This window comes from Rhamphochromis longiceps, linkage group LG22, assembly GCF_057381845.1.
Source record: "Rhamphochromis longiceps isolate RC_006_pf linkage group LG22, R_longiceps_female_GT1.1, whole genome shotgun sequence".
Classification (NCBI taxonomy): Eukaryota; Metazoa; Chordata; class Actinopteri; order Cichliformes; family Cichlidae; genus Rhamphochromis; species Rhamphochromis longiceps.
The window spans coordinates 17,427,131-17,455,008 of NC_140577.1; the positions used below are offsets into that span (position 1 = coordinate 17,427,131).

At 41.7% G+C, this 27,878-nt stretch overlaps 1 protein-coding gene and 1 long non-coding RNA gene across 3 annotated transcripts; one reads left to right on the forward strand and one right to left on the reverse strand.

Annotated features, from left to right (window-relative positions):
- Positions 1-1,604: 1,604 nt before the first annotated feature.
- LOC146643832 (uncharacterized) lies at positions 1,605-2,703 on the forward strand. Its single transcript, XR_014909320.1, has 2 exons — positions 1,605-1,719; positions 2,123-2,703. It is a non-coding gene; the product is annotated as an uncharacterized LOC146643832 (long non-coding RNA).
- Positions 2,704-10,966: 8,263 nt separating this feature from the next.
- Positions 10,967-27,862, reverse strand: pip4p2 (phosphatidylinositol-4,5-bisphosphate 4-phosphatase 2). Of its 2 annotated transcripts, XM_085395787.1 has the most exons (8): positions 27,610-27,862; positions 22,499-22,647; positions 20,414-20,520; positions 19,709-19,832; positions 19,013-19,087; positions 18,385-18,437; positions 14,740-14,830; positions 10,967-11,902 (listed from the first exon to the last, which is right to left on the reverse strand). In XM_085395787.1, the coding sequence occupies exons 1-8, from the start codon at positions 27,713-27,715 to the stop codon at positions 11,759-11,761; spliced, it is 849 nt and encodes a 282-aa protein (XP_085251913.1). In that variant the 5' UTR covers positions 27,716-27,862; the 3' UTR covers positions 10,967-11,758. The 2 variants fall into 2 exon arrangements, with proteins under 2 accessions (XP_085251913.1, XP_085251914.1); XM_085395788.1 differs by lacking the exon at positions 19,013-19,087 and having other exon boundaries at positions 27,610-27,860.
- Between the last annotated feature and the right edge of the window lie 16 nt (positions 27,863-27,878).

Genomic DNA, 27,878 nt, shown 5'->3' on the forward strand with positions numbered 1-27,878 from the left:
GCGTAAACCAATAACTTGCTTAGCTGTGTCTACTGACTATCTCCCTGCCTGATGCACAGCAGTTTACCAGTTTTAGCAAGCTTTTGGAAGAAACAGCCAGGTGCCTTCACGGGGCGGCTGGTGACAATCTCACATCAGAGAACTACAAGGAGGCTGAGCTTATTCTGCTGAGAGCTGCTCAGAAAGACAGTTTCCCTGATGAGATCCAGTGCCTGACCACTGGGAAACCAGTTCTCTCATCCAGCCGTCTGTTTTGCCTAGACCCGGAATTTGATAAGTCGCTTCAACTCATAAGAGTAGGTGGTCGTCTCAGACGATGCCATGATTTGGAAGCTGCTGTGATACATCCAGTAGTATTGGACCCTAAACATCCAGTCACCAGACTACTCATCCGACAGGCTGACAGTGATTTGAAACACCCAGGAGCAGAGAGATTGTTTGCAGAGTTGAGAAGGAAATACTGGATTCTTCGCGGCCGTGAAGCCGTAAGAAGCGAACAGCGCTCCTGCCCTGAGTGCCAAAAATGGAGAGCCCAACCTGCCAACCCAAAGATGGCTGACCTTCCCCTTGCACGCCTACGATTACATCAGCCAGCCTTCTTCTCAACAGGCATCGACTGCTTTGGGCCAATGCAGGTGAAAGTTGGTCGGAGAAATGAAAAACGCTGGGGCCTGCTCTTCAAATGCTTGACGACTCGTGCCATTCATATTGAGGTGTTGTCTAGTATCAACACCGACTCATTTCTAGTGGCATTAAGAAGATTTGTCTCTCGTCGTGGGAAACCAGCTGAGATACTGTGTGACCAGGGAACAAATTTCCGAGGTGGGGATCGGGAGCTCCAGGAAACTTTCAAAGCCCTGCATCCCTCTTTACAAGGCAAGTTAGCAGAGCAGCAGATCAAGTTTCGATTTAACCCTCCCAGTTCTCCCCACTTTGGAGGATCCTGGGAGCGAGAGATCAGGTCCATAAAGGCACCTCTGGCCTCCACATTGGGCTCACAGGTTGTAAAAGAGGAAATACTCCAAACAGTGTTGATCGAGATCGAGGGAATACTCAACTCGAAACCTTTGGGGTACGTGTCATCAGACGTGGCTGACCCAGACCCCATTACCCCAAATTTGTTGCTGATGGGGCGGCTAGACCCTTCCCTACCCCAAGTGATATACCACGACTCAGAGCTCATTGGACGACGATCATGGAGGACCTGTCAGGTGTTATCCGATCGCTTCTGGACACAGTTCATACGCCACTACCTGCCTACACTGCAGACACGGTCAAAGTGGCAGAAAGACACTGCTCCGATCCAGCTGGGCACTGTGGTGATGATAGTGGATCCCCATCTTCCCAGAGCATCATGGCCTGTTGGGAAGATCAACAGGGTATTCCCTGGAGCTGATGGTTTGATCCGATCTGCAGAAGTGGACGTAAAGGACCGTACCTACGTACGCCCAGTGAGCCGCCTTATTCGACTACCTGCAGTACCAGAACAAAATGGACAGTAAATGACATTCTGCAAACTTGCGAGGGCAAGTTTGGGGGCGGCTGTTCTGAAGGCAGGACTGTGATGCAGTTTTCTGCCTCGCCACTAGAGGGCGCGGCCGTTTTGTGAGTAATGTTTGACTGGGATGGAAAATGGTGTTCATGAAGGCAGTGTGAATCACAAGTTATGCTCGGGAGCAGTTTATGTGGGTTCAATGAGAGTGTGCGTCCATAAGACTGGTGAGTTACAGGATATTTCTTGTGTAAGAAGGATAGCCTGTATGTTTTCTTGCTCTGGACGTCCTCTGTTTGTACATTTTCTATAAGCTAAGTTATCGCTAAGCTAAGCGGGCTAAGCTAAGCTAAGTTCGCCTAGGCCAAACTGAGTTCAGTTTGAGTTGGGGATTTGTTATGTGTATTTTCCTTCTTTAGTTGGCATCATAAGTGAGTGGGGCACAAGAGTTAAGTGATGGGAAGATGTTTATTTTCTTTGTTGTCAAATATGGTTCAGACTATAAGTAAAAGCCGCCAGCTTAGTATTAGGGCCTATAAGACAAGTATGTGGCTGTAATATGTTATATGGTGATTATTGTTGTCTATAATTTGATTGTAATTTGTGTTCTATTTTCCATTCTGTTTGTAGAACCACACACACACACATACCCACACCCACGCTAAATCTGCCATTAAAGAGCTGAACGATCATCCCCTGTCCTCGTTAATTTCTGGAGGGTCATAGTGGCACTTGACCTGTGCACACCCTGCGATCACCACCGTAGAACTGAACCTCATATCAGAAATCATCATAACAGAAGGCATTCAAGAAAGAAATGAGCGGCTCTGCGGTGACCAAGAAAGACTGCAAAGACGCACTTAAAGAAATACGAAAGCACAAAAAGGAAGCTAAAGAGCTCCTCAAACAGAAAGTGAAACTGGCCAAACAGCAGCTGAAAGAACAATTTAAAGATGCCGAGGAGCAGCTCAACAAAACCTTAAAAGAACTGAAGGCAAAAGAGAAGAAAGCCGAGGGCAGGAGGGGATTCTGGAGCAGACTGCTGAGAAAGAACTGACCCAGCAGCATCGAGTTTGAGGACATCAATAGTTTCTTCCTCCTCTCTCCACCTTTCTTTCACCCCATCCTTCTTCTTGGGACGTTTGTTTGTTTTTTAAAAACTCTAATCTAAATACATGTACTGAAACACACAAATAAAATTGCCATAACTTGACCTCATGTTGCCTGCGTCTTTTCTTGTGTGTCTGTGGATGTAAAACAGTAACACACTTTCTGCTCTGTGTCTTTAACTGTAAATAAATGCAATATGTCTTCATTTTAAAATGCAGTGCAAAAAACTTCTGCTCTAAATCTTTTTTTTTAGCAAAAAGCTTTTTTTTGCCTGTTGTGGAAGTTTTCCATTTAAATAAAGCCTGCAGACGAGCGGTGAGCGGTAGCTAACATTCTTTAATCAAACACACAAAGAACAGACAACCAAGCTTGATGAAGTCCCTGCATGACTGCGGGACAGATGGTCAGCAGAGTCTCCCTGAGCCTAGCATGGCTCTCAGTTAAGGAGTGAGTGAGAAGCCCACTGCAGCGACATCACCCGGGTTTGCCAGAGAGGCCCTCCAGTCCTAATTGCCACCATCCAAGAGGACACTCCAGGGCCCAGTTATTCAGTGGTCCACCAAAGTGAGCAGGAGGATGACGGCCAGCTTGGCCAAGAGAAGGGGGGGGGGGGGAACAAATAACATTCTTTAAATATTAATCACTGTACATAGTTGAACTTGCTGTTTGTTGAATTTTATTTGAATTATTTTTTTAAACTATGTCCAACATAAAATGTATAAAGTTCTATAAATAAAAATCATTGTAAACACTTTAACTGTATTTGAATCATTTTCTCAAACTATGTACAACATAACTGTTTATTTGCAACTGATTTATTAAATTGTCTAAATTGAGAAAATAACAACAGTGAAAAAAACACAACAGGAGTATTAGTTATTAAGAGTTATTATTAAAGTCCAGGATTAGGCTGAGTGTCTCCGTATGCACACTTTTAACCAGGCCTGATATTTAGCTGAGCAGGAAGTCTCAGGCAGAGCTGCTGAATCTGCTGGACCAGGACCAAAGAGATGAAGGAGACGCCATAAGTGAAACAATTTGCCTTTCTACCTTCTAAGTTGAGCATCATAAAGGGTGGTCTCCACAAGTTGTTTAGGGATGCTTGTTTCCACAGTTCACCACATCATCTAACTCTAGGGTTGATGTAACTGACTGCTGCCATGTCACTAAAATGTTTTCAGGAAGATGCAAGAACAAAGTTGGGCAAACAATCCTGTTAATATGGATATAACAAGTAATGATCTACAACTTTAAAAATGTACTAATGAATGAATACCTGCCTGTTGACAATCATTTTGGTCCAGGGCAGACACCTCAGCAGATAGGCGGTCCCACCAAAGAGCACCACTGACTGCCTCTGAACCAGTCTCCCCCTCATCTTGAACATCATCCTACGGGGCCACAATGTCACCAGCACCGAGGCAGATGTTGTGCAAAACAGCACATGCTGTTATGACCTGAAACAGATGTTTGTTTTTAAATAAAGTGTTTATATATCAACAAACACTAAAGTTCCCTGTCACGATCCTGGGTCTTTTAACCCAGCATTTTAGGTTTTAGTTTATGTTTGATGTTTATGGTTTATTTTTAAGTTCATTCGATTATCTAAGCTCATTTGTCTATTTCGATTCCCCTTGCGTCTTCTACCCCTGTGTTTTAGTCTCCCTTTGCCCTTTATGTGTTAAAGCTGCATGTCTTATGTTGTCAAGTTTATATTATCAAGTTTATGTCTGTGTCTCATGTTTCCTGTTTTATTATGAAAGTCTGTGTCCTAGTTCAGCATAGTCAGCTTTGCTTCCTGTGTCTCATTATGTCAGATTAGTGTCAGCTGTTTCCCATGTGTTTCCACTTCCCCTAATCACCCTTGTGTGTATTTAGTCTGGCTGTATCCCAATTCAGGGTCTGCAGCCTTAAAGGCCGCATTTTAAGGCCGATTACGTCACAGCGACTCGACGCGACAAAGGCTGTCCCAATTCGAAGGCTGCTCGAAATGCGGCCCTCAAATGCGTCCTTCATTTCCCTGAATTTTAAGGACGTGGTGGTGTAGACTTCATGGCCCAATATATCCCAGAATGCATAGCGCAGCGGTGGGTGTGGATAATTTTGCCGAAAAAAACGGCGGATGAGGGGCGCCCGAAGAGTAAACTTTAAGTACTGCATATTATGTCACTTATTTATGTGCAAATGTTTAATAACGAAGAACATTAAAACATTACTGTTGGCCACATGTCGGCAAAGTTATGTGACGTTAGTGACGTTTGTACTAACTTGTTTTTAAAGCCTTTACTTTAAAATACACGCCGTTCAATAGCTGACCTTAATCTTACAGAGAATGATCAAAGCTCATGTGGAAACAAACAAACAAATGAACAAAAGATTTTCTCCTTCATTTCTGTCAAACAAAGCTGTATGAAACGTTTCCAGCTGTTAGTATCATGGCTGCTAGGCAACCTGGGCAGCGCAACAGAGGCTAGACCGTCCCATTTCACAAGCCTCGCACTTCCGGCCTTAGCGGTCTTTGAGTACGCGGCCCTTGAGGACCGTTGAGGCTGCGTACTTTAAGGCTGCAGACCCTGAATTGGGATACAGCCTGTGTGTTTCTGTTCATTCCTTTTCAGGTCGTCTGTTGTCCACGCCATGTTTCCAAGTTTCATGTCTAGGTTTTTCTTGTTGTTTGTTTAGTTCTCCCAGTTTAAGTTAATGTTAGTTTTACTTCAGTTTGCCTTGCCCTTTGTTTGTACCTTTTTTTTTTACCAGCCATATTAAACGGCTCGCTTTTTGTTAACATTCAAGTTTTGTTCCCTGTTCCTTGGAGTCTGCATTTTGGGTCCACTCTTCACAATACATACAGTCTGCCTCCGCCAGACTGTGACATTCCCATTATGTCATTATAATAATTCAAAAAACAATGACAATGTATTCTAATGACTTACATGTATTACAAAGGCGTGGTGCACCTCCAGTCCTTGAATGTAAGGATGTAAGGGCAAGAAACCTCGTCTTCATCATTGTGCAAATCTGAAGTTCATATTAACCCACAGGTTTTGTTTTCTAGGAAATAATAATGTGGATGTGGTGGTGGAGCCAGGACTTAAACAGACTTAATATGACAACCACACTGATTTCATTTCCTAACACAGGTTTACAGGCCAAAGCGGAGCTACTCCAGAGAAGAATTTCTGATGTTGTCTGAAAAATAATGTCACTAACATTTTTATTCTCTTATTTCTGATGAGTTGACACATGGGAGGGACCATGTGTCAAAAGGGGGAGTCCAGGTTTAACATTAAACAATGTTTTCCATGATGATTTTTCTAGGACTTCACTGTGATTTGTGTGATTAACAGTTCATGTACAGGTATTTTACATCCATGTTCAGATAAGGTTTTCATGACGCATAAGTAAAGTTCACTGAAAGGAAATGAAAATATGGTTTGATGATGGTTGATATGTTTTCTAAATGGTTAGAAGCTTTTCCTTCTAGTAAGGAGATACAGGTGCAGTAGCCAAAGTTTTGCTGAAAGGAATCATCCCAAGGGTGGAATCTCCAGACTGAAACTGGGTGTTGATCAGAAATCTTCAGAGACACAGCGAGAAGTCAGGACCATTCCACGCACAGCTGACAGCCCAGGCAGTGCTTGAGGTCAAAGGTCGTGCCATTTAGGGTCCTGCTAGTCCTCATGAAAAGATTTCAGAACTACAGCAATAACCATAAAGGTTAAGAAAGACCTGTGTTAGATGCTGAGGAAGACAAAACGGTGTATGACGTGCTCTGCCCTTTCAACCTACAGCTGAGTTGGAACAAGAGAGTGAGGGGTGAAAGAGTCCTCAGCCTGAGTAAAACCAACTGGAGTAATTATAGCATACAACCTTTACAGCTACTTGACTAGCAATTGTTTATGCACACTTTGTAGGGTAGCTAGACTGCTTTTCAAGCATGTTAGTTCCCGATGCATAAATGCATTAGGTCCTGAGTGTCTGAGTATACAGAGCAACAAAAGTTGTGAGTTCTTTTGACATGTGTACTGAATTCTGACACATTGTTTAACACCCTGAATAGGATTTTGGGTTCATCACATTTCACTGAGGGATTTTACTAGACCTCAAACATGCTGGGAGCACCTAAAGCAGGGGTGCCCAATCCCAGTCCTCGAGAGCTACTGTCCTGCAGCTTTTAGTTGCATCCCTACTCCAACACAGCTGAATCAAATGGTTTGATGGCATGCTGAAGAGGTACTTCAGCATGCCAGCAAGTTTGGAAAAGGACTGATTACAAGCCATTCATTTGATTGAGGCGTGTCGGAACAAGGATGCATCTAAAAGCTGCAGGAAGGTAGCTGTCGAGGACTGGGATTTGCCACCCCTGACGTAAAGAATGAGGTTGTTTTTTCAGAGCTAATGTGAGTAATTGCTTGGGTTTCCCCAATAGGCATAACTGACTAGAGGACAGTTAAGTAAGTGGAAATGCTTTTAAGATGTTGTAAACTGTTTTTAGGAGAGACGGCATCCATCCCCCTTTGCACGGAGCAGCTCTCATTTCTAGAAATCTGGCCACTCTTGCTACCCCTAGTGCCATCTTAGTTTTGCATATGACTAGCATTAACACATTGAGCCTAGCTACAATTAACATTAAATATAAATTCTGAAACTGAATATATTATAGTTACCAACACCACCACCACTAAAAAATGGTTCAGCCCATAGTGCAGACTGACTTTATTTCTTGTTGTCCATAGCAACCAATGCTCATGATTGTGCCAGAACACATTTTGCATCAACACCATGGGCATTTTTAGGCTTTCATGCAGGTGGTTAATTGTTACACTTTGAAAATGGAATGAAGGTGGGTGTTATTGACCCTCTGGGGTCGACAGAAACGCCGACACCTCCAAATCACACGACAGATTTAAGATATCAAAGCAACTAGATGCAGCCGCGAGTGTGTTTCAACTTGTGTTGAAAGCTCAGACTTAAAACTATATACCAGTTTTTTCATTTTATTGATAATCCAATCACAGTTGTGATTAAAGAAAAAAAAATGCGTGATGGACAGTGCAAAAAAAAAAAGGAAAAAAATGCCACTCCTTTCCTACTGTTGTAAAGGTGTTCCATGTTGACTGATAAAAATTATTTGGCAACACTTGGGATTTGGTTATTTAGGAAGAGGATAAAGTTTTGGGAGTGACGGTGGCATTTAGCATGTTTGGAGTGTGTTGTGTTGTTCTGTGAGGCGACTTCTGAATGTCACAGTTGCTGGCCAAAAACCCACAAAGGCAGACTGCAATGTAAACACTGGCTCCAGGTGAAAAACAGGAGGAGAGATACACCTCCTGCTGTCAGACCTGGTTTTATCTCTTTGGTGTTCTCTCTGTCAAAGTGTTTTTTGCACTGGCACAAATAATTTGTGTGGCATCTTAATGTGACACCTGATTGATCTCTCATTTTAGTTTTAGTAGTATTCTTAAATGGTTGTACAAAAAACCTAAAGATGCAGTGGCTGCATTTTAGGTAAATAGTTGTATATAACTTTATCATTTCATGACAGAACGGATTTCTTGCATTTTGTGTAAATTTAAGCATGTAACAATTTGATTATTTCTAATAATAAAACAAAAGAGTGTGAAACTTAAGTTAGACTTGGGTTTGAACCAAATGAACCACTCCATGTTGTGTTGCTTTTATTGATTTTATACTTATTGGGCTACACAGTTATCATGTAGACTGTACAGTGTATATAAAATGAAAATTCATGTTTTATGTAACAGAAATCTTTAATTATCTGGGCCAAAGAAAATAAAGTTATGGACTATATTTATATAAAACATGTGTTCTGACTGCATTTGATGTATTTTAACCAAAAGAAGCTTTGATTTTGCCACCCTAAGAAAGTTTCTCTACCACCGCTATCCACCGCTGGTGAGTGAATGAGAGAGAGAGAGGGGGTGAGGCCTGGGGGCAGACAGAGATGGAACCAGGACAACAGCGCCATCTGCAGGCCCCGGGGGTACCGAACACCTGAGGCCACACATCTTGGTGACATCTGTGCATCTACCCCAGCATGAGAAGTAAGGAGGCCCTAGATGGGGTGCCAAGAGCCAAAGGGTGACAGTCCCACTAGTGACACACAGAAAGACAAAGACACATGTGCACACAGCCTTCCCGCACCATCACTGAACCACCGCCAAACCGGTCATACTAAATGATATTACAGGCAGCATAATGTTTACCACAGCTTCTCCAGACCCTTTCACATCTGTCACATGTTCTCAGGGTGAACCTGCTCTCATCAGTGGTGGACTTGCCAATTCCTAGTATTCTATGGGAAATGCCAGTTGGGCTCAAAAGACCTTCTATGGCCCTGTCCAGCTTTTTCTTGTGTAATTGTCTCTTGGAATTTCCTCTGTAGTTTTCATTTTGGTTCTGATTTGGAGGTTGTCTCATTGTTGCACCTGTAAAGTCCACCAGCTACTTCAGTGAGCAGATCAATATCCCAGATGTTTCACTGATTTGATGCTATTCTACGGTGGCCCTGACAGGCCAAATGGACTGCAACTTAAGAAAACACCAGCATTAAGAAAAACGTTGCAAAAGCACACAAAACACAACAGAAATAGGAAAAAATCTGATTTCCAAAAGCACAAGGGATGTGTTTCGGGGGAGAATATAACCCGACAGACCAGTTGCAGGAACCAAAATATGCTAAGCATTGCGCTGGGAGACGCTTAAAAGTGGAGGACCTATTGGTTTTGCGAAGAAAGAAAAGAGGAGAGGTAAGTGTGTTAGACTAACTATTAGCCTAAAAATCCGTCATCAGTATTATATGAATCATGATGAAGCACGCCTACCATGTTTTGGGTTCCTGCAACTGGTCCGTCGGGTTATTGTCTCCCTGGAAACACTTCCCTTGTTTTTTCCTATTTCTGTTTTTGTTTATCCTATTTGTGTCTTCGTTTTTCCTATTTCCGTTTTGTTTTGTGTGCTTTTTCAGTGTTTTTCTTATTGCTGGTGTTTTCTGAAGCTGCAGTCTGTTTGGCCTCTCAGGGCCACTGTACTATTCTGATTTAAAAGGAGAACCAAATTGTCCAAGCAGTTTGTCACCATTATCAAGTGAAATTATATTTTATTACTCTGTTACTTGCCATTAATTAACAGATCTGTGTTCTTACAATGTACTTGTACAGCTTGTGTAGTGTTTAACCTTATTGCTTGTTGTAATAAAGTTTGCTTGTTTGCGTTTACTTGGTATCAGATCAGAAAAGAAAAAAAAATGGTATTACACATCACTATAGTAGGTCGGCTACTGCAAAAAAAAACTGAACAGTTAACTGGCTGAAGACTCACCTGGAAAATACAGCTAGACTTAAAACAATTAACTACCGCTTATTTCTTCTCGTTTTCTGAAATCTTCTTCTGATGACAATAAAATCACAACGCCGGACTACCTCATAAATTAGGGTGCAAAATCATTGTATGTTTTCTTTCCAGCTTTCCTTGTCTTTCTTGCATTATTGAACTGGGCATTTGTTAGATTAGCAAAAACGCATCAGAATTCAGTCCAGTGAAACATGAATTACTTCTGGTGAGCCAAAGACTATTTTTAGTAAGATCTCTTGGTAGTACTGTTGAAAGACTGAACAATAAATAAAACAGCTGCAGACTTGCCAGAAAAACAAAACTAGTTTAGCATTAGAAAAAAGGGACCAGCATAGCTGTGTGGTAATCCTACAGAAACCTTTGCAGACTGCTTTTTGCTGTTGATTTGGTTCTATTTGCTTCATCACACAACGAGCGGCCAATATTTTATCCTTAAACTCTGATCTCACTCAACAAACAAACAAATCAGCACAGGCAGATTTTTTTTTTTTTTTATTGATAAATTATCATTTTTAAAAAGCCAACTTTACCTTCTAGCTCACGCTACATACATACTCACTTACCCAAGTACTGAATTTGAACTATGTACAAAGTATTTCTTAGTATTTTCTGCTTCATCGTCATAATCACATTCAAAACAAGGTTAGGAGTTTGAACTGTGCCCACCGGTCAAGGTCAAGAGATAGGATGCTGAGTTAGCGTATAGCAATGCTAGCTAGACAGAGTTCACTGAAGGTCAAAGAGCAGCGATATAAGCAAAGGGAGGAGGGTTTACATTCTAACTCACAGGCAGAAGGAGCAAAGACAGGAACATCATAGGCTTCAACTACCTCTAAAACTGGAAGAGAAAAAAAAAGTTGGCATGCAAACGTGAGTCACCATGTTTTGTTTTGTTTTTGTGGATAATTTTGAGAAGGTAACGGTGAAAAGCTTGGGGACAGAGGACCAGGAAGCTTCATAACAACTCAAACTGGTTATTGCTGTAGTGAGTTAAAAGCTGCATGGCACAAAGAAATGATTTTTTTTTTTAAAAAAAAACACAAGCTCCTCTTGATCTGACACTCTTCCTGACTAAACACTTGGAAGCAAAGTTGGCACACATGGGTATTTAAGGATAATTTCTCCTCAAAAATCAACATTTTCAGGAGTTAAAATCATATAGCAATACTATGTCAGTGTACACAGGCATGAGAAATGGTTACAATGCAGTATGAATATGCAGCTTTCTGCAGCTGGACATTAACTAGCAGCAAAACAACACAATTGCATATAATTGTAGTGCAATGGGAAAACTGTTCTTAGGTTGTTTCAATTTGGTCTGGTCGGTAACGAGAAAAATCAAGTGGGTGCAGTCACGTCATTCAGGCTGCTGAAGGAAAGAAAACTGATTTTAAAAAAAAAATCCTAAACCCAGCCAGTCTCTTGCACTATCATTTCTAAAATCAGCATGTGAACCAATTAATTCAGGCATTCATCAAGAAAAATCATTTCAATTTCTTAATTCTGTACTTTGAACAATTTTAGGAGACTTGGACTGGATTTGAGTCTCAGTGGACCGGTACAGGACTGACTGACAGGCAGTAGGTTTGTTCAGTAAGTCAAAAATATTCCAGACACAAACGGAACATGAAGAAAAATCACCAGCATACTCTTTCTTGAACAAACTCCTGTCCATTCACTCTACAGATGTTCCACTTCGCCGAACATGACTGAAATCTGAGCAAGATGAAAAAACTAAAAGTGAAGTTTTGTTCTTCCAGCCGTGCACATGTTCTGATCACTCTAGGCGAAGCTATTCTCTGGGTAGCTCACTTTGATAGCCCCCCAGTAGCAGGCACGTATCAGACAGATGAGGCCCAGCAGATAGGCAAATGCCCAGGACACGTAGGTGGCGTTGTAACGTCTGGCGAAGTCCCGAGTGCCAACCTATAATTACACATAATGGGGGGAGGGAGGAAGAAGACAGCATGGAGGAAATCATAGTTACACCTATAGAAATACAGATCATCGATTTGTATTTAAAAAGATCCCCTTATATGCATTTTGTCAGATTAGGCTCCAGTCATAAAAGGCTAGAGATCAGTGGGCGACTGCCTGGCAGCAAGCAGGCGCTAGGGGGAAAAGTGTATTCCCTGCACAGAAATCCTCCTTGTGTTTGCTTTGGTCACTTGTATTTTGCCGTGGCTGCTCGTAGTTTATCAAGTTATTTGCAAATCCTTGCTAATTGCTTTCTAAGCAGGAGTGAAACTGGGAAACCTGAAAACAGACACAGTTACCCTCACAGTAAAAGCTGCATGTTTTGAAACATGGTGCCTTCTGATAAGGCACAACTTTTACTTTCAAGGGGAATGATGTCCATTTATGATTTGTACAGCACCTTTGCGAATTTCACTACCACTCAGTAGTTGGTTAGCGACAGATAAGTTGGCATCTTCCAAACAAACTATAGGAAACTGCTGCAATCTGTTAGCAACCAAAGCAGTGAAAAGGATAGTTTTGGTGCTGCACCTTCTGCAACTAATATCACCCAGCCAAAGACAAAAAACTACTGCAGCCAACCGGACAATCACTTTTTTTTTTTTGGCCAGCCTGTGAGACCATGCCTCAGCTGAAATGCAAAAGTATAAGCTCATTATATTAAATATGTTTCTGTGAAACACTGAACAAGGCGTGGTTGGAAATGCATTGGATGTTTTGTAGATTTGTCACTTTTATCTTTCTCGTCATCTCTAAAACATATATACAGTTTTCATTTTCTCAGGTCACAACACCAGTGTCTGATGGAAATTTCCAGATCTTTACTCCTATTCATAAAGTACAGATAAATACAAATGCTCTACACTGAAGTTTTTCATTGACAATTTGTGAACCCCACTGGGTGATGCTGCTGAAGACTCGTCCTCTAGCACCTCCACATGGAGGGAGTGAATTGTGGTTTAGAGTTTAAAGTCTCTACTGCTGTGTCATGAAATATGATGCAGATCAGATTCTCTTTTTGTGACGTTTTGTTGTTTTACCTTATTTCACTTTAGCTCAGTTACAGTTACAGTGGGGCAAAAAAGTATTTAGTCAGCCACCGATTGTGCAAGTTCCCCCACCTAAAATGATGACAGAGGTCAGTAATTTGCACCAGAGGTACACTTCAACTGTGAGAGACAGAATGTGAAAAAAAAAAAACCATGAATCCACATGGTAGGATTTGTAAAGAATTTATTCGTAAATCAGGGTGGAAAATAAGTATTTGGTCAATAACAAAAATACAACTCAATACTTTGTAACATAACCTTTGTTGGCAATAACAGAGGTCAAACGTTTACTATAGGTCTTTACCAGGTTTGCACACACAGTAGCTGGTATTTTGGCCCATTCCTCCATGCAGATCTTCTCGAGCGCAGTGATGTTTTGGGGCTGTCGCCGAGCAACACGGACTTTCAACTCCCGCCACAGATTTTCTATGGGGTTGAGGTCTGGAGACTGGCTAGGCCACTCCAGGACTTTCAAATGCTTCTTACGGAGCCACTCCTTTGTTGCCCGGGCGGTGTGTTTTGGATCATTGTCATGTTGGAAGACCCAGCCTCGTTTCATCTTCAAAGTTCTCACTGATGGAAGGAGGTTTTGGCTCAAAATCTCACGATACATGGCCCCATTCATTCTGTCCTTAACACGGATCAGCCGTCCTGTCCCCTTGGCAGAAAAACAGCCCCATAGCATGATGTTTCCACCCCCATGCTTCACAGTAGGTATGGTGTTCTTGGGATGCAACTCAGTATTCTTCTTCCTCCAAACACGACGAGTTGAGTTTATACCAAAAAGTTCTACTTTGGTTTCATCTGACCACATGACATTCTCCCAATCCTCTGCTGTATCATCCATGTGCTCTCTGGCAAACTTCAGACGGGCCTGGACATGCACTGGCTTCAGCAGCGGAACACGTCTGGCACTGCGGGATTTGATTCCCTGCCGTTGTAGTGTGTTACTGATGGTGACCTTTGTTACTTTGGTCCCAGCTCTCTGCAGGTCATTCACCAGGTCCCCCCGTGTGGTTCTGGGATCTTTGCTCACCGTTCTCATGATCATTTTGACCCCACGGGATGAGATCTTGCGTGGAGCCCCAGATCGAGGGAGATTATCAGTGGTCTTGTATGTCTTCCATTTTCTGATGATTGCTCCCACAGTTGATTTTTTCACACCAAGCTGCTTGCCTATTGTAGATTCACTCTTCCCAGTCTGGTGCAGGTCTACAATACTTTTCCTGGTGTCCTTCAAAAGCTCTTTGGTCTTGGCCATGGCGGAGTTTGGAGTCTGACTGTTTGAGGCTGTGGACAGGTGTCTTTTATACAGATGATGAGTTCAAACAGGTGCCATTCATACAGGTAACGAGTGGGGGACAGAAAAGCTTCTTACAGGAGACGTTACAGGTCTGTGAGAGCCAGAGATTTTCCTTGTTTGAGGTGACCAAATACTTATTTTCCACCCTGATTTACAAATAAATTCTTTACAAATCCTACCATGTGAATTCATGGATTTTTTTTTCACATTCTGTCTCTCACAGTTGAAGTGTACCTCTGGTGCAAATTACTGACCTCTGTCATCATTTTAAGTGGGGGAACTTGCACAATCGGTGGCTGACTAAATACTTTTTTGCCCCACTGTACATCTTGCTTGTACTGAGCTAACTTGGTGGCTTTTGTCCATTTTCATTGTCAAAAGAGTGACTTACTTACTTGGATAGTATCTGCACAAACTGATCAAAGCGTACTTACTGTTAAACCCACTCCAATGAAAATGCAGATCATTCCTATAGTTATATAAGCACAACAGCGCCTCCTAGGGAGCGCACTGCCGACGGAGGATCTGCAGAGAGAGATTGAGAAAAGAAAGAAATTGGGGAGAAACATTTAGAGGGTTTCCACACGGATACAGACTGAAACATACAAACTACATGTAGATGTTACACTGTCTTATTTATTTTTTTTATTTTGTAATCCAGTGGAAGTCCCCACACATTGTCCCAGTGATCTTACTTCACCATGCTCTGATGATAAATCTGTTTGCCAAAAGTCTCACTTCCTTTTTTAAGTTACACTTGTAAGCGCTCCAGGACGGTCACATGTCCAGCTCCAAACAACCTCCACTCCATCCAGCCTCTAAACAAACACAGTTCAACTGCCTTGAAGCAGCAGACTGGCATAACTTTACTATAATTTCACTTTCCTTCCCCCACTCAGCTCTCACATGCCTCTCATGTGACAGGACTGAAGCATTCTTCAGGGATCACTGGCATTCAGATGGCTTAGGGGTGCCTGGTCACCTGATTTACTGCCTTCTACTTTTTTTCTACTGCATTCACATCCCCTGTTTCTTTTACTAGCTGTTTATTCAGTGAACTAGAACCATCTCTTCATTTTAGTAATGTAGACAGAAGAGGGAAATTACTACCGTTTTATCTGCTTAAATTAAGAGGACTTCTCTTTGGAAAGGTGTTACTAGAACAGAAGTTTCAGTTCCTCAATGAGAATTAAGGGAAAATATTTAGCTCAGCCTTTATGTCTGTAATAAAGAAGGAAAGGGGGTTTTAGGATGAGAGAGACGATGATAGGAATTTTTGGAAAAGCTATGAGTGGTAAAAGTATTGCACAGAGATAATAAATGAAGTTCACTGACTTAAAGAAGTACATCAGCCAACTACACAGAAAACAAGGGTAGAAGTAGTGTCATGTTATAGTTGCTGCTTATCTCACCATCACTGTCTGCATCATCTCATTAGGACAAAAACCTCTCTGAGGTGACCCCTCCTCCTCTCCTCAGACCTGTGACCCTCATACCACTAACATTACATGTGAGGCCAAACTTTAATACGTGTCACACGTCTAGATTAGCCTTGCTTACCTCCCCTCCTCCTTCCAAGAACTGCAAATCCAGCCCTCTAAACCTTTGCATCTCAGTGAATTTAAACATAAATTCAATAGGTAATGGTAAATGGCCTGTATTTGTATAGCGCTTTACTAGTCCCTAAGGACCCCAAAGCGCTTTAAACATCCAGTCATCCACCCATTCACACACACATTCACACACTGGTGATGGCAAGCTACATTGCAGCCACAGCTCCCCTGGGGCGCACTGACAGAGGCGAGCCTGCCGGACACTGGCGCCACCGGTAGGCAACGGGTGAAGTGTCTTGCCCAAGGACACAACGACCGAGACTGTCCAAGCCAGGGCTCGAACCGGCAACCTTCTAATTACAAGGCGAACTCCCAACTCTTGAGTCACGATCGCCCCACACCCTCTTTTTTTCTCCTGGTATTCAAGTGTTTGGTTTCATAGTTGAGTCATACTAGACCACAGCTCTACATGGCGAAGTGTTAATGCCTATACAGAAGTGAAATGTCTATGTTTTTTTCTATTCTGCTTTTTCTCATGTGCAGTATGCCTTCATGGTGAATTACTTCTCCAATAAATAAAGATAAATAACTTTAAAGTAAGCTGTGTGGGGATTTTAGTGTAACAACACTGTACAGTGTTTCACACAGCCTCAGCTTCACTCTGCTGACCAAATTTAGATTTCACAAAGCTCAGTGGATATAATGAATCATACCGATTTGCATGTGTTCACTAGTTGGCTCTATAGTGTAGTGGTTTACACATTTGCTTAAGAAGCATAGGATGTCTGGTTCAATGCTGGGACGAGACATGAATGTGTCTGGGGTTGCATCAGGAAGGGCATCCTGCAATTCAAAGTTATTTTCTATAATTTCCTGTTTGGGGCAGCTAATTAATGGGTTCTTTTTATTTTTATTTTACAATCAAATGTAACAGTGTAGGCTCCTGAAAGTTGTTACTTTCAGCTTGCACGTTGTTTTCAATGTTTCTGTGTACATTATGTGGACAAAAGTCTGCCTTTACAAACATTTGTGATAGAATGAGTTGCTCTAAATTCGGAGCGTGGTGCTGTAATAGGATGTCACAGTTGCAACAAGTCAGTTTGTGAAATTTCTTCCTTTCCAGACATTTCACAATTAGCTGTAAGTGATGCTATTGCAGAGTGGAAGTGTTTAAGAGCCACAGGAACTCAGTTACAGAAGGATGTCAACAAACATAACAGGGCACGGTGGTAAAAGTCACCATTGCTCTGCTGACTAACTGCAGAGCTGTAAACCTCCTCTGGCTTTATCATAAGCACTAAAACTGCATCCCAGGAGCTGCATTAGACAATGCAATTGTAATATAATGAAATGCATTTTAACAAAAAGCAGACTGCAGTACTTCTTTCTATGAGACATGAAGTAAAATTAGTGGCTTCCTTTCTGTAACTGCAAAATCATGAAGTTGGAAAAAACAAACCAGACATTTTCATAGTTAACGGGCTAACCTGACAATTTTCCCAGATTAAATTGGAAACTGACATCTGAAAATAAAATGTAGTTAACACTTTTTTTTTTTACTTACTGTAGTTTTTAAAGCAGAACTGCATTGTGCAGCACACAGCAGAAATGAGGAGAAACACATGGGAAGTTTACTTTCTCAGCAGAAGAGCTCTGAAGCACAGCTGATGTTCACGTACAGCATGAATGAGTTCATTCAATTTAATTTTATTTGTATGGCACCAAATGCCAACAACAGTTGCGATAATAGAAAGAAAACCACAAGAAACTATCAAACTTTGGGTTTATCAAACACAAGATTTAGAACTGTTACCGATGCCAGCTGTGAAGACACTGGTACAGCTGTCTATTTGAAGGAAAGTGAACTTAATGTTTTTTCCTTCCTGAATTTTACTTTTATTTTTTATGCTTGTTTGTTTGGGGGGTTTTTTTTAGCTTTTTTGTTTAATTTTTTGTTTTTTACTCCTGTCTAACCAGGATGCCTCCTGGGTGGCTCCAAGGTGAGGTGTTCCAGGTATATCCCATCAGGATCAGCCCAGTACATGCTGGTGAGATGTATGGGAATGTCATGGTGTTCCTCCCCACCCCGCAACAAAGACTAATTCAGTCATTCATTATGAAGATAAATATACACATGTGAAAGAGTCTGGAGATGGCGTGGTATCTGTCATGTGTGCTCAGTGTGAATCTGCTCTCCTCTGTGAAGAAAATGGGGCTCCAGTGGTGAACCTGTTAGTTCTGGTGTTTTCTGGAGAGGTCCTGTCAAGCTGCACAGTGCTGGGCTGTGAGCACAGATCTCATTAAAGATTAAAGATTGCATTTTGGCAAATGCCACTGTTCTTTTGCTCTCTGCATGAACAGCCTACTCCAAAGTTCAGCTTTATGCTACTAAAGCATGCAGAAACCAGAAAACTCCCATTCATCAAAACTTGGTTTGTGCCTACTGATTCAGAATATAAACATGCAGATATCCACTTAAAGCGACTGTGTGAAGGGGAACTCTGTGTGAAAGTTTGATGGACTCACATTTTTTTGCAGTGGGGACACTTGGCTAGCGTGTTAAATCGAAGCTCCATCCACTGTGAGGGAATAAAAAGAAATCAGCATTTTCATTTTAAGGCACAAAGAAAACGTATACACGCACGGAGACACACACGCATGCACAGGCTCACAGAAATGAAACGAAACACTACAATCTTACTCTTTTTAGAAACAACAAATCAGCAAAAGGCTTACTGGAAATGATCTGAAACAGTTTTAATGAACCGTCTAAATCTATCCTGCACTCTTGCTAAGTTAGCACACAGAGTCATAATTCGTTAGTTGATATTTCATCTAGTGTTAAATCACTCCAAATCATATTAATTCAAGGGTCACGGTGAAGTTAAACATGTGACAACATCTGGCTTCAGGTTAGAAATAACAATAAATTAAATACCTAAAGGTAAGCAAGCGGCAATAAAAAAAGAAACAATTTAGCGCAGACTTCTAGAGCCTAATGCATTAAAAAAAATTTACATTTTATTTTTTTAATTGATCAAAGCTCTGCTCAAAGCCAGATGTTCACAAAGTCAGAGTAAATAAGGCCACAAATTGAGCTGGAGCGGGTTAGGCTGTTGTTAATAAGTCCACCAGTAAGACCAGCTTTCTCAACCTGTTGTTGTGCTGGTGGAGAGCCATCACTGGGGAGACCAGACATAGGCTGTGATGTCCTGGCGTCCTCACTGCCCTGCAGATGCCGCAAGCAGCAATGTGCAGATGTTAAGAGGAAAACAGCACTGACTTTATTTTTCTTACATTCGAGTCTGTGTCACACTGACTCAATGGCTCAGGTTGTGTACATAACCTTGCTTATGTGAAATATTAAATGCATGTGTGACATGTTACACTCAACCCAAACATGTCAAATGCACTGATAGTAACATCAACAAAGAGTGGCAGGAAGCCATTTTTATCCGAGATTAGAAAACTCTGCAAAAAGCAGGTTGAGAGCATGTTAGAGAGGGAAACTTGTGTGGAAAGGTGCGGCCATGCTCAGTCAAGAGGTACTCAGGATGTTTGGTGAGACACGCAATGAAAGAAAACATGCAGAAAATGCATGCCAGCCACGCGCAGATGTCTAATTCTGTGCTTTTAATGAATAGCTGACCCCACATAAAGTACAACTAGTTAGCAGACAATCCTTCAGCAATTTATCTATTTACTGCAGTAGTTTTCTGTAAACATGAACATATGGCGAGGCTCTCAAAATTACGTATATATGCACGTACCAACAACAGCACAGCAATGAGATTCTGCATTAACAAGCCTGTGCCTGACTGAGGATGGTTGTATTTGCAGGTTTACATACTAGGAAGGTGTTGCCACAGTGGCCACAGACCACTCTCATTCCCTCGGGTTGGATGGGCAGCGCTGGCTGGGCGGGTTGCTCCTCGGGGATCACCATCACTGGGCTCAGGTTGATGATGCGTCTGCTGTCAGAGGAACCAAGAAGACATTTATGATTAATAATAACTGATATAGATAAAACTAAAACTCCAACTGGTTCATGTGATCAGCGAGTCTTGTTTACATACTAAGGTTCATTATGGAGTTCCACAGAGTTTCATGCTGGGATCAATTCTTTTTACATTATACATCCTTCCCTTGGACACTGTCATTCGAAAGCACAGCATAAATTTTCAGTGCTTAGCAGATGATATGCAGCTTTATCCATGTATGAAGCTAGAAGACACACACCAACTAGTTAAACTGCAGGAATTTCTTAAAGGCATAAAGACCTAGATAACCTCTAATGTTTTAATGTAATGTTCTAATGGTTTTTTTAAAGAGATATTTCACCTCTCATCCGAAAAGCTTCTTACATCCTCAAGAAACTTAGAGAAGTCCACACGCTTTTCTTTCCAAGCTCCTTGGTCTTTACCTTACCTTACGCGACTGTTTGACTTGTTACAGAGCCAACATGTTGCCACAGCCCCAGATTCAGTTTTGAAGCACTGTGTGGCTTATTGCATCAGTGGGGTAAACTGTCTGAATGTTTCTTCTTGTTCCGTACCAGTTTGGTCGAGGACATCCTATCCTTCTGGATGTGTCTTTACAGATGAGCAGGCAGTTGCAGGGACACCGCACATACTTCTTCCCTGTAGGGGGATTCTTAATGGGCTAAAAGAAACATAAAAAACTATGAGTTAAAACTGCTATGCTTAGAAAAGTTTTGGTTTCAGTAGTAAAGTACAACTCCTTTAAGCAAGTTTCTTCTGATTGGTTGCACCTGTTGAGCACGTTTGCATGGAGCCACAAAGCTGTGACCACATTAGGGTTATTGGGCCCACTGACACCACTATGATCTGAAAGTTGAGAGTAGAAAAAATCTTTTTAAATGATGAATTCATTTATTAAGGGAAAAGTTATCAAAACCTACCTGGCTCTAAGTGACAAAGTAACTGTCCCATAAACATGTTAACTGGTTGTGCCACCCTTGGCAGCAAGAACTGCATTCAAGTGTCTGTGATAACAATGAGTCTTTCCCACTGCTGTGGAGGAATTTCGTCCCAATCTTCTTTGCAGATTTTTTATCTTTGCCACAGAGTTTTTCAGCATGAGCTCTCTCATCGATGCCATTTTTGTCCAGTATCTTTCTTATTGTCGAATCATGAACTATGACCTTAGCTGAGGCAAGTGAGGCCTGCAGCTCTTTAATGTTGTTCTGGGTTCTTCTAAGACCTCAAGAATGAGTCGTCCGTGGGCTCTTGGACAAATTTTGGTAGGCCAGCGACTCCATTTGTGGATAATGGCTCTCACTGTAATTCACTAGAGTCCCAAAGCCTTACAAATGGCTTTATAACCATTTCCAGACTGACAGATGTCAATGATTTTATTTCTTTTTTGTTTTTTGAGATCTTTTAGCCTCACTTTGTCAGACAGGTTCTGTTTAAGTTATGTCTCGATTCAACAGTTCAGCCAGTAATCAGGCCTGAGTGTGACCAGTGAAATGAAACTCAACTTTGCAAAACATGTTGTTAATCACAGTTAAAACATGGTTTAACAAGAGAAACAAGTACTTTTTCACACAGGGTCAAGTGGGTCTGGATAGCTTTTTTTCCCTTAATAAATGAAATCATAATCATGACTTCAAAATCGCATTTTGTATTTACTCGGGCTATCTTTGAACAAATTTTAATATTAGACAATGATCTCAAATATTTAAGTGTGACAAACACGTGAAAACAAAAGGAACTCAGGAAAGGGGTGAATACTTCATCAAAGAATTGTAAATATAAAAAAATAAATTGTAGGTGCACTTTAAATCCAGGGCTCTCACAGTAGCAGCACCACAAGCACAACCAGTAAAGAATGCACTGCTTTAAATTTAGCTCATCCACAGTTCACGTTATACTTCAACACAGAATGAGCAGAATGAGCTCGGGGGAGAATTTATCCTCTATTTCAGATTTTCTGTATCCAGCCATCACAGCAGACTAAACCCTCTTAAAAACGACATTGGAGCTGGTGTCAACAACTGTAACAGTCAATTACCAACATAAACCACCATCCTCTGAATGAAACCATTACAAACACACTTAAAAACAAATATTTCAAGTGTACTTTTTTTGCGCTGCCTGTGTAAATCAAACAAAACTTGGAGAAACTCCTGGTTAAAATCAAGTTCTGGTCATGTGACTCTCTAACTTTATATTTACAGTAAGATACAACAGCTCGAGGCCAGATGCTAAACCGTGCATCGTTTTGGTGCAGAGTAGCATAATATAAGATGTCCGTGTGGATGCATAACGACCAAAAATATCAGCTGTGCTAATGGCATTTCCCACCCGAGCGCTGGTGATGACAGTCATTCATTCTCCCTGCACTCCTTGTCACACTGGCAGCCTTAGGCCCTGATTAATTTGGTCGAATGTCAACATCAGTTTAAGCGATAAAGGCAGGCAAAGAAGCAAAGGTGGGGAAAAAGCAGTCCAAATGTGAGCACTGAAAGTCAATCAAACATTCTTTCATGCAAAAATGTGCCTGACAATAAAATTCAACAGGGAATTTAGGCTGTAACAGATACAGAGGAAAGTCGAATGTTGAACTGTTACGGTTTTAGTTTGTCGACACCTGTGATGATGTAGCCTCCACTTACTGTAGCTTCATTGCAGACAGTGCACTTGACCACGTGCTGATGCAGCTTTCCGTCCAGGTTGATGAGCGACTGGCAAACGCGGCAGTTGATGACAGGCACACCGCCGGCATCGGGGCTGGCGATGGCTGTGTAAGGAGGAGGTAGTTCGGCTTTGAGAAGAGGAAGGCAAAGCACACAGCCAGATGTTAATGGCATGCATCTGGAGAAAAGTAGCTTCATGAACAAAAAATTGGCTTTGTGTGTCCAGTTTGTACTTTGGAAACAGAATAATTTATAGTACCTGAATAATTCCACCTAAACTTGAAGGTTTTTGTTAAAGATTATTTTCCACTGTTGAATTAGTTGAATAAGTCGCCAAATTAAACTGGCTGCCATTTACAGACAAGATTTTCTCTTTATGTCTGCAAGGCCTACTGTGAACTGACTACAGTGGCCACCATAATGACCTCTGTACTGTTTAATCCCACATTAACCTCGTGTATTTAGTCTGTATTTCAGAGTTTTAACATTTAATCTACAGGCTTGCACCAGCCACTGCCTTTACTACAATGGCTTTGTGGCATATTTAAAATTCTGCTTGTCTGTAACGTAGCTAAAGCCAATAAAATCTGTAGTTACACAATTAACCATAATACCTCTATCAGTTTAATTTTAATTAACAGGAGCAGAGGTTTAAATAACATGTGAGTATACAGTAATTACGCCATCTATATTCTTAAGCTCTGGCAAGCTGAAATCATATTTATATCGATCAACACTTAAATACTCATTCAGATGTCAGTCTCACATTTTTCTAAACTAAAATGCCAAAATACATTTCCTAAATCCAGATGTGGTATGTAGAGCTGCTGCTCTTCCCCCTCCATGACAGGAAGCTAAATATGTTTAGGCACCGGAGAAAAAGTGAGGACGCAAACATGCTTTCTGGATTCATGACAAGCTTCTTTCCAAAAAAATATTAACCAGTTATATCAGAATATACAGTCTCTTTGTTTGGCTTCATTTACCCGACTGACGGCTCAGTGACACGAAGAAGCCATCCAATCTAACAATCGACTAATTATTAGAATCTAATCTCGCCCTGAATGAGATAATGGCATGGGTCGGTGGGTAAACGTGCTTGGCTCCGACATTTAGAGACTCTGAACCGGTTGACACCACAGGGACAGATGGGACACCCGTCTACATTTGGGCGAACCTGGCTACGACTACGACGCGAGCATGCCAAGACTGGACACTCCCACTGAGTTTCAGGCAGCAGAGTGGCTCTTATTACACAACAAAGCTAAGTGAATCCTCCTCTACTACGCTTTGTTAATCTAAAATGTAACACAGTGCGACCAGATGGAGAATATTTTTTATTATTCCACAACACCTTAGGATTAAATCTAAATTTCTGCCGTGTTAGTATCCACCCCGACTTAGTCTCAGGTCTGTTTCTCCTCCTCTTGCTGCTTTGTGTGTTTTAATGCACGTCTGACACTGAAGACAGCAGCTATAGGTTTTCACAAGGAGCCAGAGGAAAGACGAGAAGACTCTGCTGCAACCACCACCAACACCACAACATACAGTCCTGCTTTAAGGGTATTGACTCGATGACTTCACTTGTGGTTTGTGGGATAGAATGCCAAGCTGAACATCTGGTATTCAGACACCAGCAGCTCTGGAGACCTTTCTGTGTGGCAAGAAAAAAATTATCTCTTTAATCTTAAAATAATACTACAGTTTTCCTTTTACCGACACAACAATGCGTCTGCCCATCCCTCACTACAGCCAACATTTTAGATTTAATCTGAAGTCTTTAAGATCTAGCCACAAATTTGAGAGTTAATTTGAAAGAAAATCTAGTTATCTCCCAAAGCAGCTACGTTAGTAGACATTTAGTGCATGTGTGTAAGACACAGTATAAAAATTGCAAACAATGTGCCTTAATTACATCTATGTTTTACACTATTACAATACATTATTAATCTAAACATCTTGGTTGTGTATAAGCACACTGGTTTGGGTTGTCTTCTAATAAAGTGCTGCTCTGATTCAGATGATAAGTCAGCTTTTATCATGTTAAGATCAATGTTATTGTACCGTGTCTCCTGTTGTGTTCATTTACTAAAGGACAGCATGTCTCGACAGCTGATCTCTTTATTCATGGAGGAGTCTTTCCAGGCTGGGCAGTTCTTTGCCTCAGTCATCTCAGCTTCCACCTATGAACAGTTCAGCCAGATATCAATAAAGCTCCTCCACTCGTCTGATTAGTGTTAATCAGTCAGACAGGGCATTGGGTTCGGTCGGCTCTGTTTGCAAATCCGTGACTGATAACGGATTTATTTTAACTAGACTGAATTACTTTTCTCTTCCACTGACCTGTGATAAAGACTCGTCATTGGTCACATGTTCTTGTAACCCACCCGCTTCCACACGGTAGCTGCTCTCTCTTTGGAGGCAGCTCTTTAATGGTGGAGTCAGCAAGTTAATATTTTTAACTTTGTGTTTTCATGATAAATAAAACACTGAAAGTTTCTACTACTAACAAAACAAAACAAGATAACAATGTTTTTTTAGTGAGAAAGTAAATTAACTGATTTTTCAAAGTAATGTAACTGAATTTATATACACTTGCCAGACATTTTATTAGGTACACCTTTCCGGGATTTTATGGGACCCCTTTTTTTTGCCTTCAGAGCTTCCTTAACTCTTCATGGCTTCAACAAGGTGCTTTCTCCATGGTGTAATGCCCATATTGACATGATGGCATCACACAGTTGCTGCAAATCTGTCGCCTGCACAGTGAACTCACTGTCAAGTTCAAAAAAACCTGTTTATGGCTGCTGGAAGCAACAATCTGAGGCTGGGTACACTGCGGTCATAAAGCGATGGATGTGGTCAGTAACCTTACCATCTAACATCAAGTCTCATCACACAAGTCTTCCAGTCTTCTGTTGTCCAGGTTTGGTGAGCTTGTGTGAACTGTAGTCTCAGTTTCCTGTTATTAGCTGACAGGAGTCTCACTTGGGGTGATCTTCTGCTGCTGTAGCTCATCTGCTTCAAGGTTCAAAATGTTCTGCACTCAGAGATCCTGTTCTCCATATCTTGGTCGTTTGCTTTTTTCAGTTGCTATTGACGTTCTATCAGATCAGGATTTGTTCTCACTTTCTGACAAATCTCTGTAAACTGTATAGACGGTTGTGTGGGGAAAATCTCAGTAGATGAGCAGTTTCTGAAATACTCAAACCAGCTCGTCTGACTCCAACAACAACGCCACATTCAAAGTCACTTAAAGCACCTTTCTTCTCCAGTTTGATTCTCAGTTAGTCGTCTTCATGCATCAATGCACCGAGTTAGTGCCATGCAACTGGCTGATTAGATATTTGCATTAATGAACGGTTGAACAGGTGTACCTGTTAAAGTGACCATGAGTTGCTAACAAGAAGAATCAGACCTTTCTATTTCGGTATTGTAATAGCAGGGTAACTGGATCTCTTCATATAAAGAAACCTGTTAAAATATTGACGTTTCATGACTTCACCTTAGACTAATTAGTCCTGATAATGTGAAGCTGGTAAAGCTTCATTTTAAACGAGGCAGACATGCTTGTTTTTCTTTGATTATTTTAGGGCAAAAAAAAACAAAAACAACAAGCAGGAACCACTGAATTTCTACCTGCTACTACAGAATAATTCCAGTGAACACAACAAGTATTACATGGATATCCTAAAATTTAAATTCAAGCCACAGCTCACTTTAGTGCCTTAATGCAGCTGCTCATTAGTCAAAGCAGCATCACAATCATTGTGTTTCTGGGAAATGTCACAGTTTTGGCATTTTAGGATCAAAGTAATTGATTTTACAAACCCAAACTGGAATTAGCCAATAATCCAGTCTGCAGAGAGGGAGGGGGGAGGAACTGTGTCACTGTGTTAGCATCCAGCCAGGCTCTTGCTTCTTAGATTATTACAGTCCAGCATTAAGAGTTTAATCCCGTGGTGAAATATGAATTCTGTGGGATTAGACTTCTCGAGAACAACAAGCACTTCTCTCTCTCCTCTGTTTGTTTGAAATTGGCCTGAAATGCTCCTTAAACTGATTTACACGGTCAATGAGTCCATTCATTTGCTGCCGACCATCCCGAGCTGCTGCAAAGCAAAGAAACGTTGTTTCTGTCAGGCTGCTGACAAAAACGTAGAAGCAGAAACAGGAAAAAAGGTCAAATACTACTGAAAGTAGCACTCAAAATCTAATCCTCAAACAAGAGAATGTGAACTGAAGTCAAAGTACAGCCTGAATCAATATTTAATGCCAGCAAAACACAAGGAGGGCTCTATGTGAGATCATGCATTTCTGCAGCTCCCACAGGCACTTTGCTTCGTCTTTCTTCTTGTGGAGAAGAATATATTGAGAATTTGAGGAGATTATATTCAGAGCAAAGGTCAGTGCAGACAGCTGCTGCCAGTCCTGAGAATAAGCACTGTGGGCTGTAACCTACATGTTTATGTTTTCTGCTGTATGAAAGCTGCAAATCATGCAAGAAGGCTCAAGCTCGTCGCTTACAGTGCATTCACCATGCAAACGAGCAAAACTCACCATCATTAAAAACAGGAGAACACGACATTTAACTCGTGCTGCATTATTTCTCCCATAAAGGGCACACCTGTGGGTGCTTTTGTTGATCTGCAGCTGGACAAAAGGATGCTTCGCCTGCCTCCATCTGCAATACCTCAGTGCTCCCACGTCAACACTCAACCCAAAATCTACTGAGGCTTTGCAGAGCTTCAGCTCATACCTTCTTTCTTTCTTTCTTTCTTTCTTTCTTTTTTTTTTTTTTTTGCTGGACAAAATCACGGCAGGCCCCAGTGAATCGTGATGTAGAAATCTCTGCACTGAAAACACTGTTTGATGGTACTGCTGGTATTATCGCAGGCCCCTCTCCTCTATAACCCACTGCTCCAGTTCTCACAGTGCAAGCTCCACCTTTCAGTCAGCTGCCGACTGATTTCCCAGCGATGCCCTTGCCTCGCCTTGCTGCAGCTTTATTTACGCACTCACACAAACTCGATACGCCCTGAAAATGATTCAGCATGCAAGCGGCGGGGTGCTGCGTGTGGCGTGTTTACCTCGGGGACTTGAATCCTGCAGGTACGGGGGAGCTGTTGGGGTCACATTCTCGGAGTTGGGGCCCGACAGCAGCGGAGATCGCTCGTCCATGCCGTCGGAGGCCATGTCGTTGACCGTGAGAAATGACGGGGTGGCTCCTGGCTGCACCGAGTTTTCCCTCAGCACGGAGGAGCAGCCAGCGGCTGGTTGTTGGTGCCGACTCGCTCCGGTCCAGCAGCAGCAGCAGCCCCGCTGACGGAAGCCTGGAGAGGGGAGGAGCTCCGCGGTG

Coding starts and splice junctions, on each gene's coding strand:
- pip4p2 (XM_085395787.1), bottom strand. CDS start 27,715: ATGGCCTCCGACGGCATGGACGAGCGATCTCCGCTGCTGTCGGGCCCC. Junction 22,648..27,609: donor GCAGGATTCAAGTCCCCGAG/GTAAACACGCCA, acceptor CTCTTCTCAAAG/CCGAACTACCTCCTCCTTAC. Junction 19,088..19,708: donor ACTGTGGCAACACCTTCCTA/GTATGTAAACCT, acceptor CGGCATCTGCAG/GGCAGTGAGGACGCCAGGAC.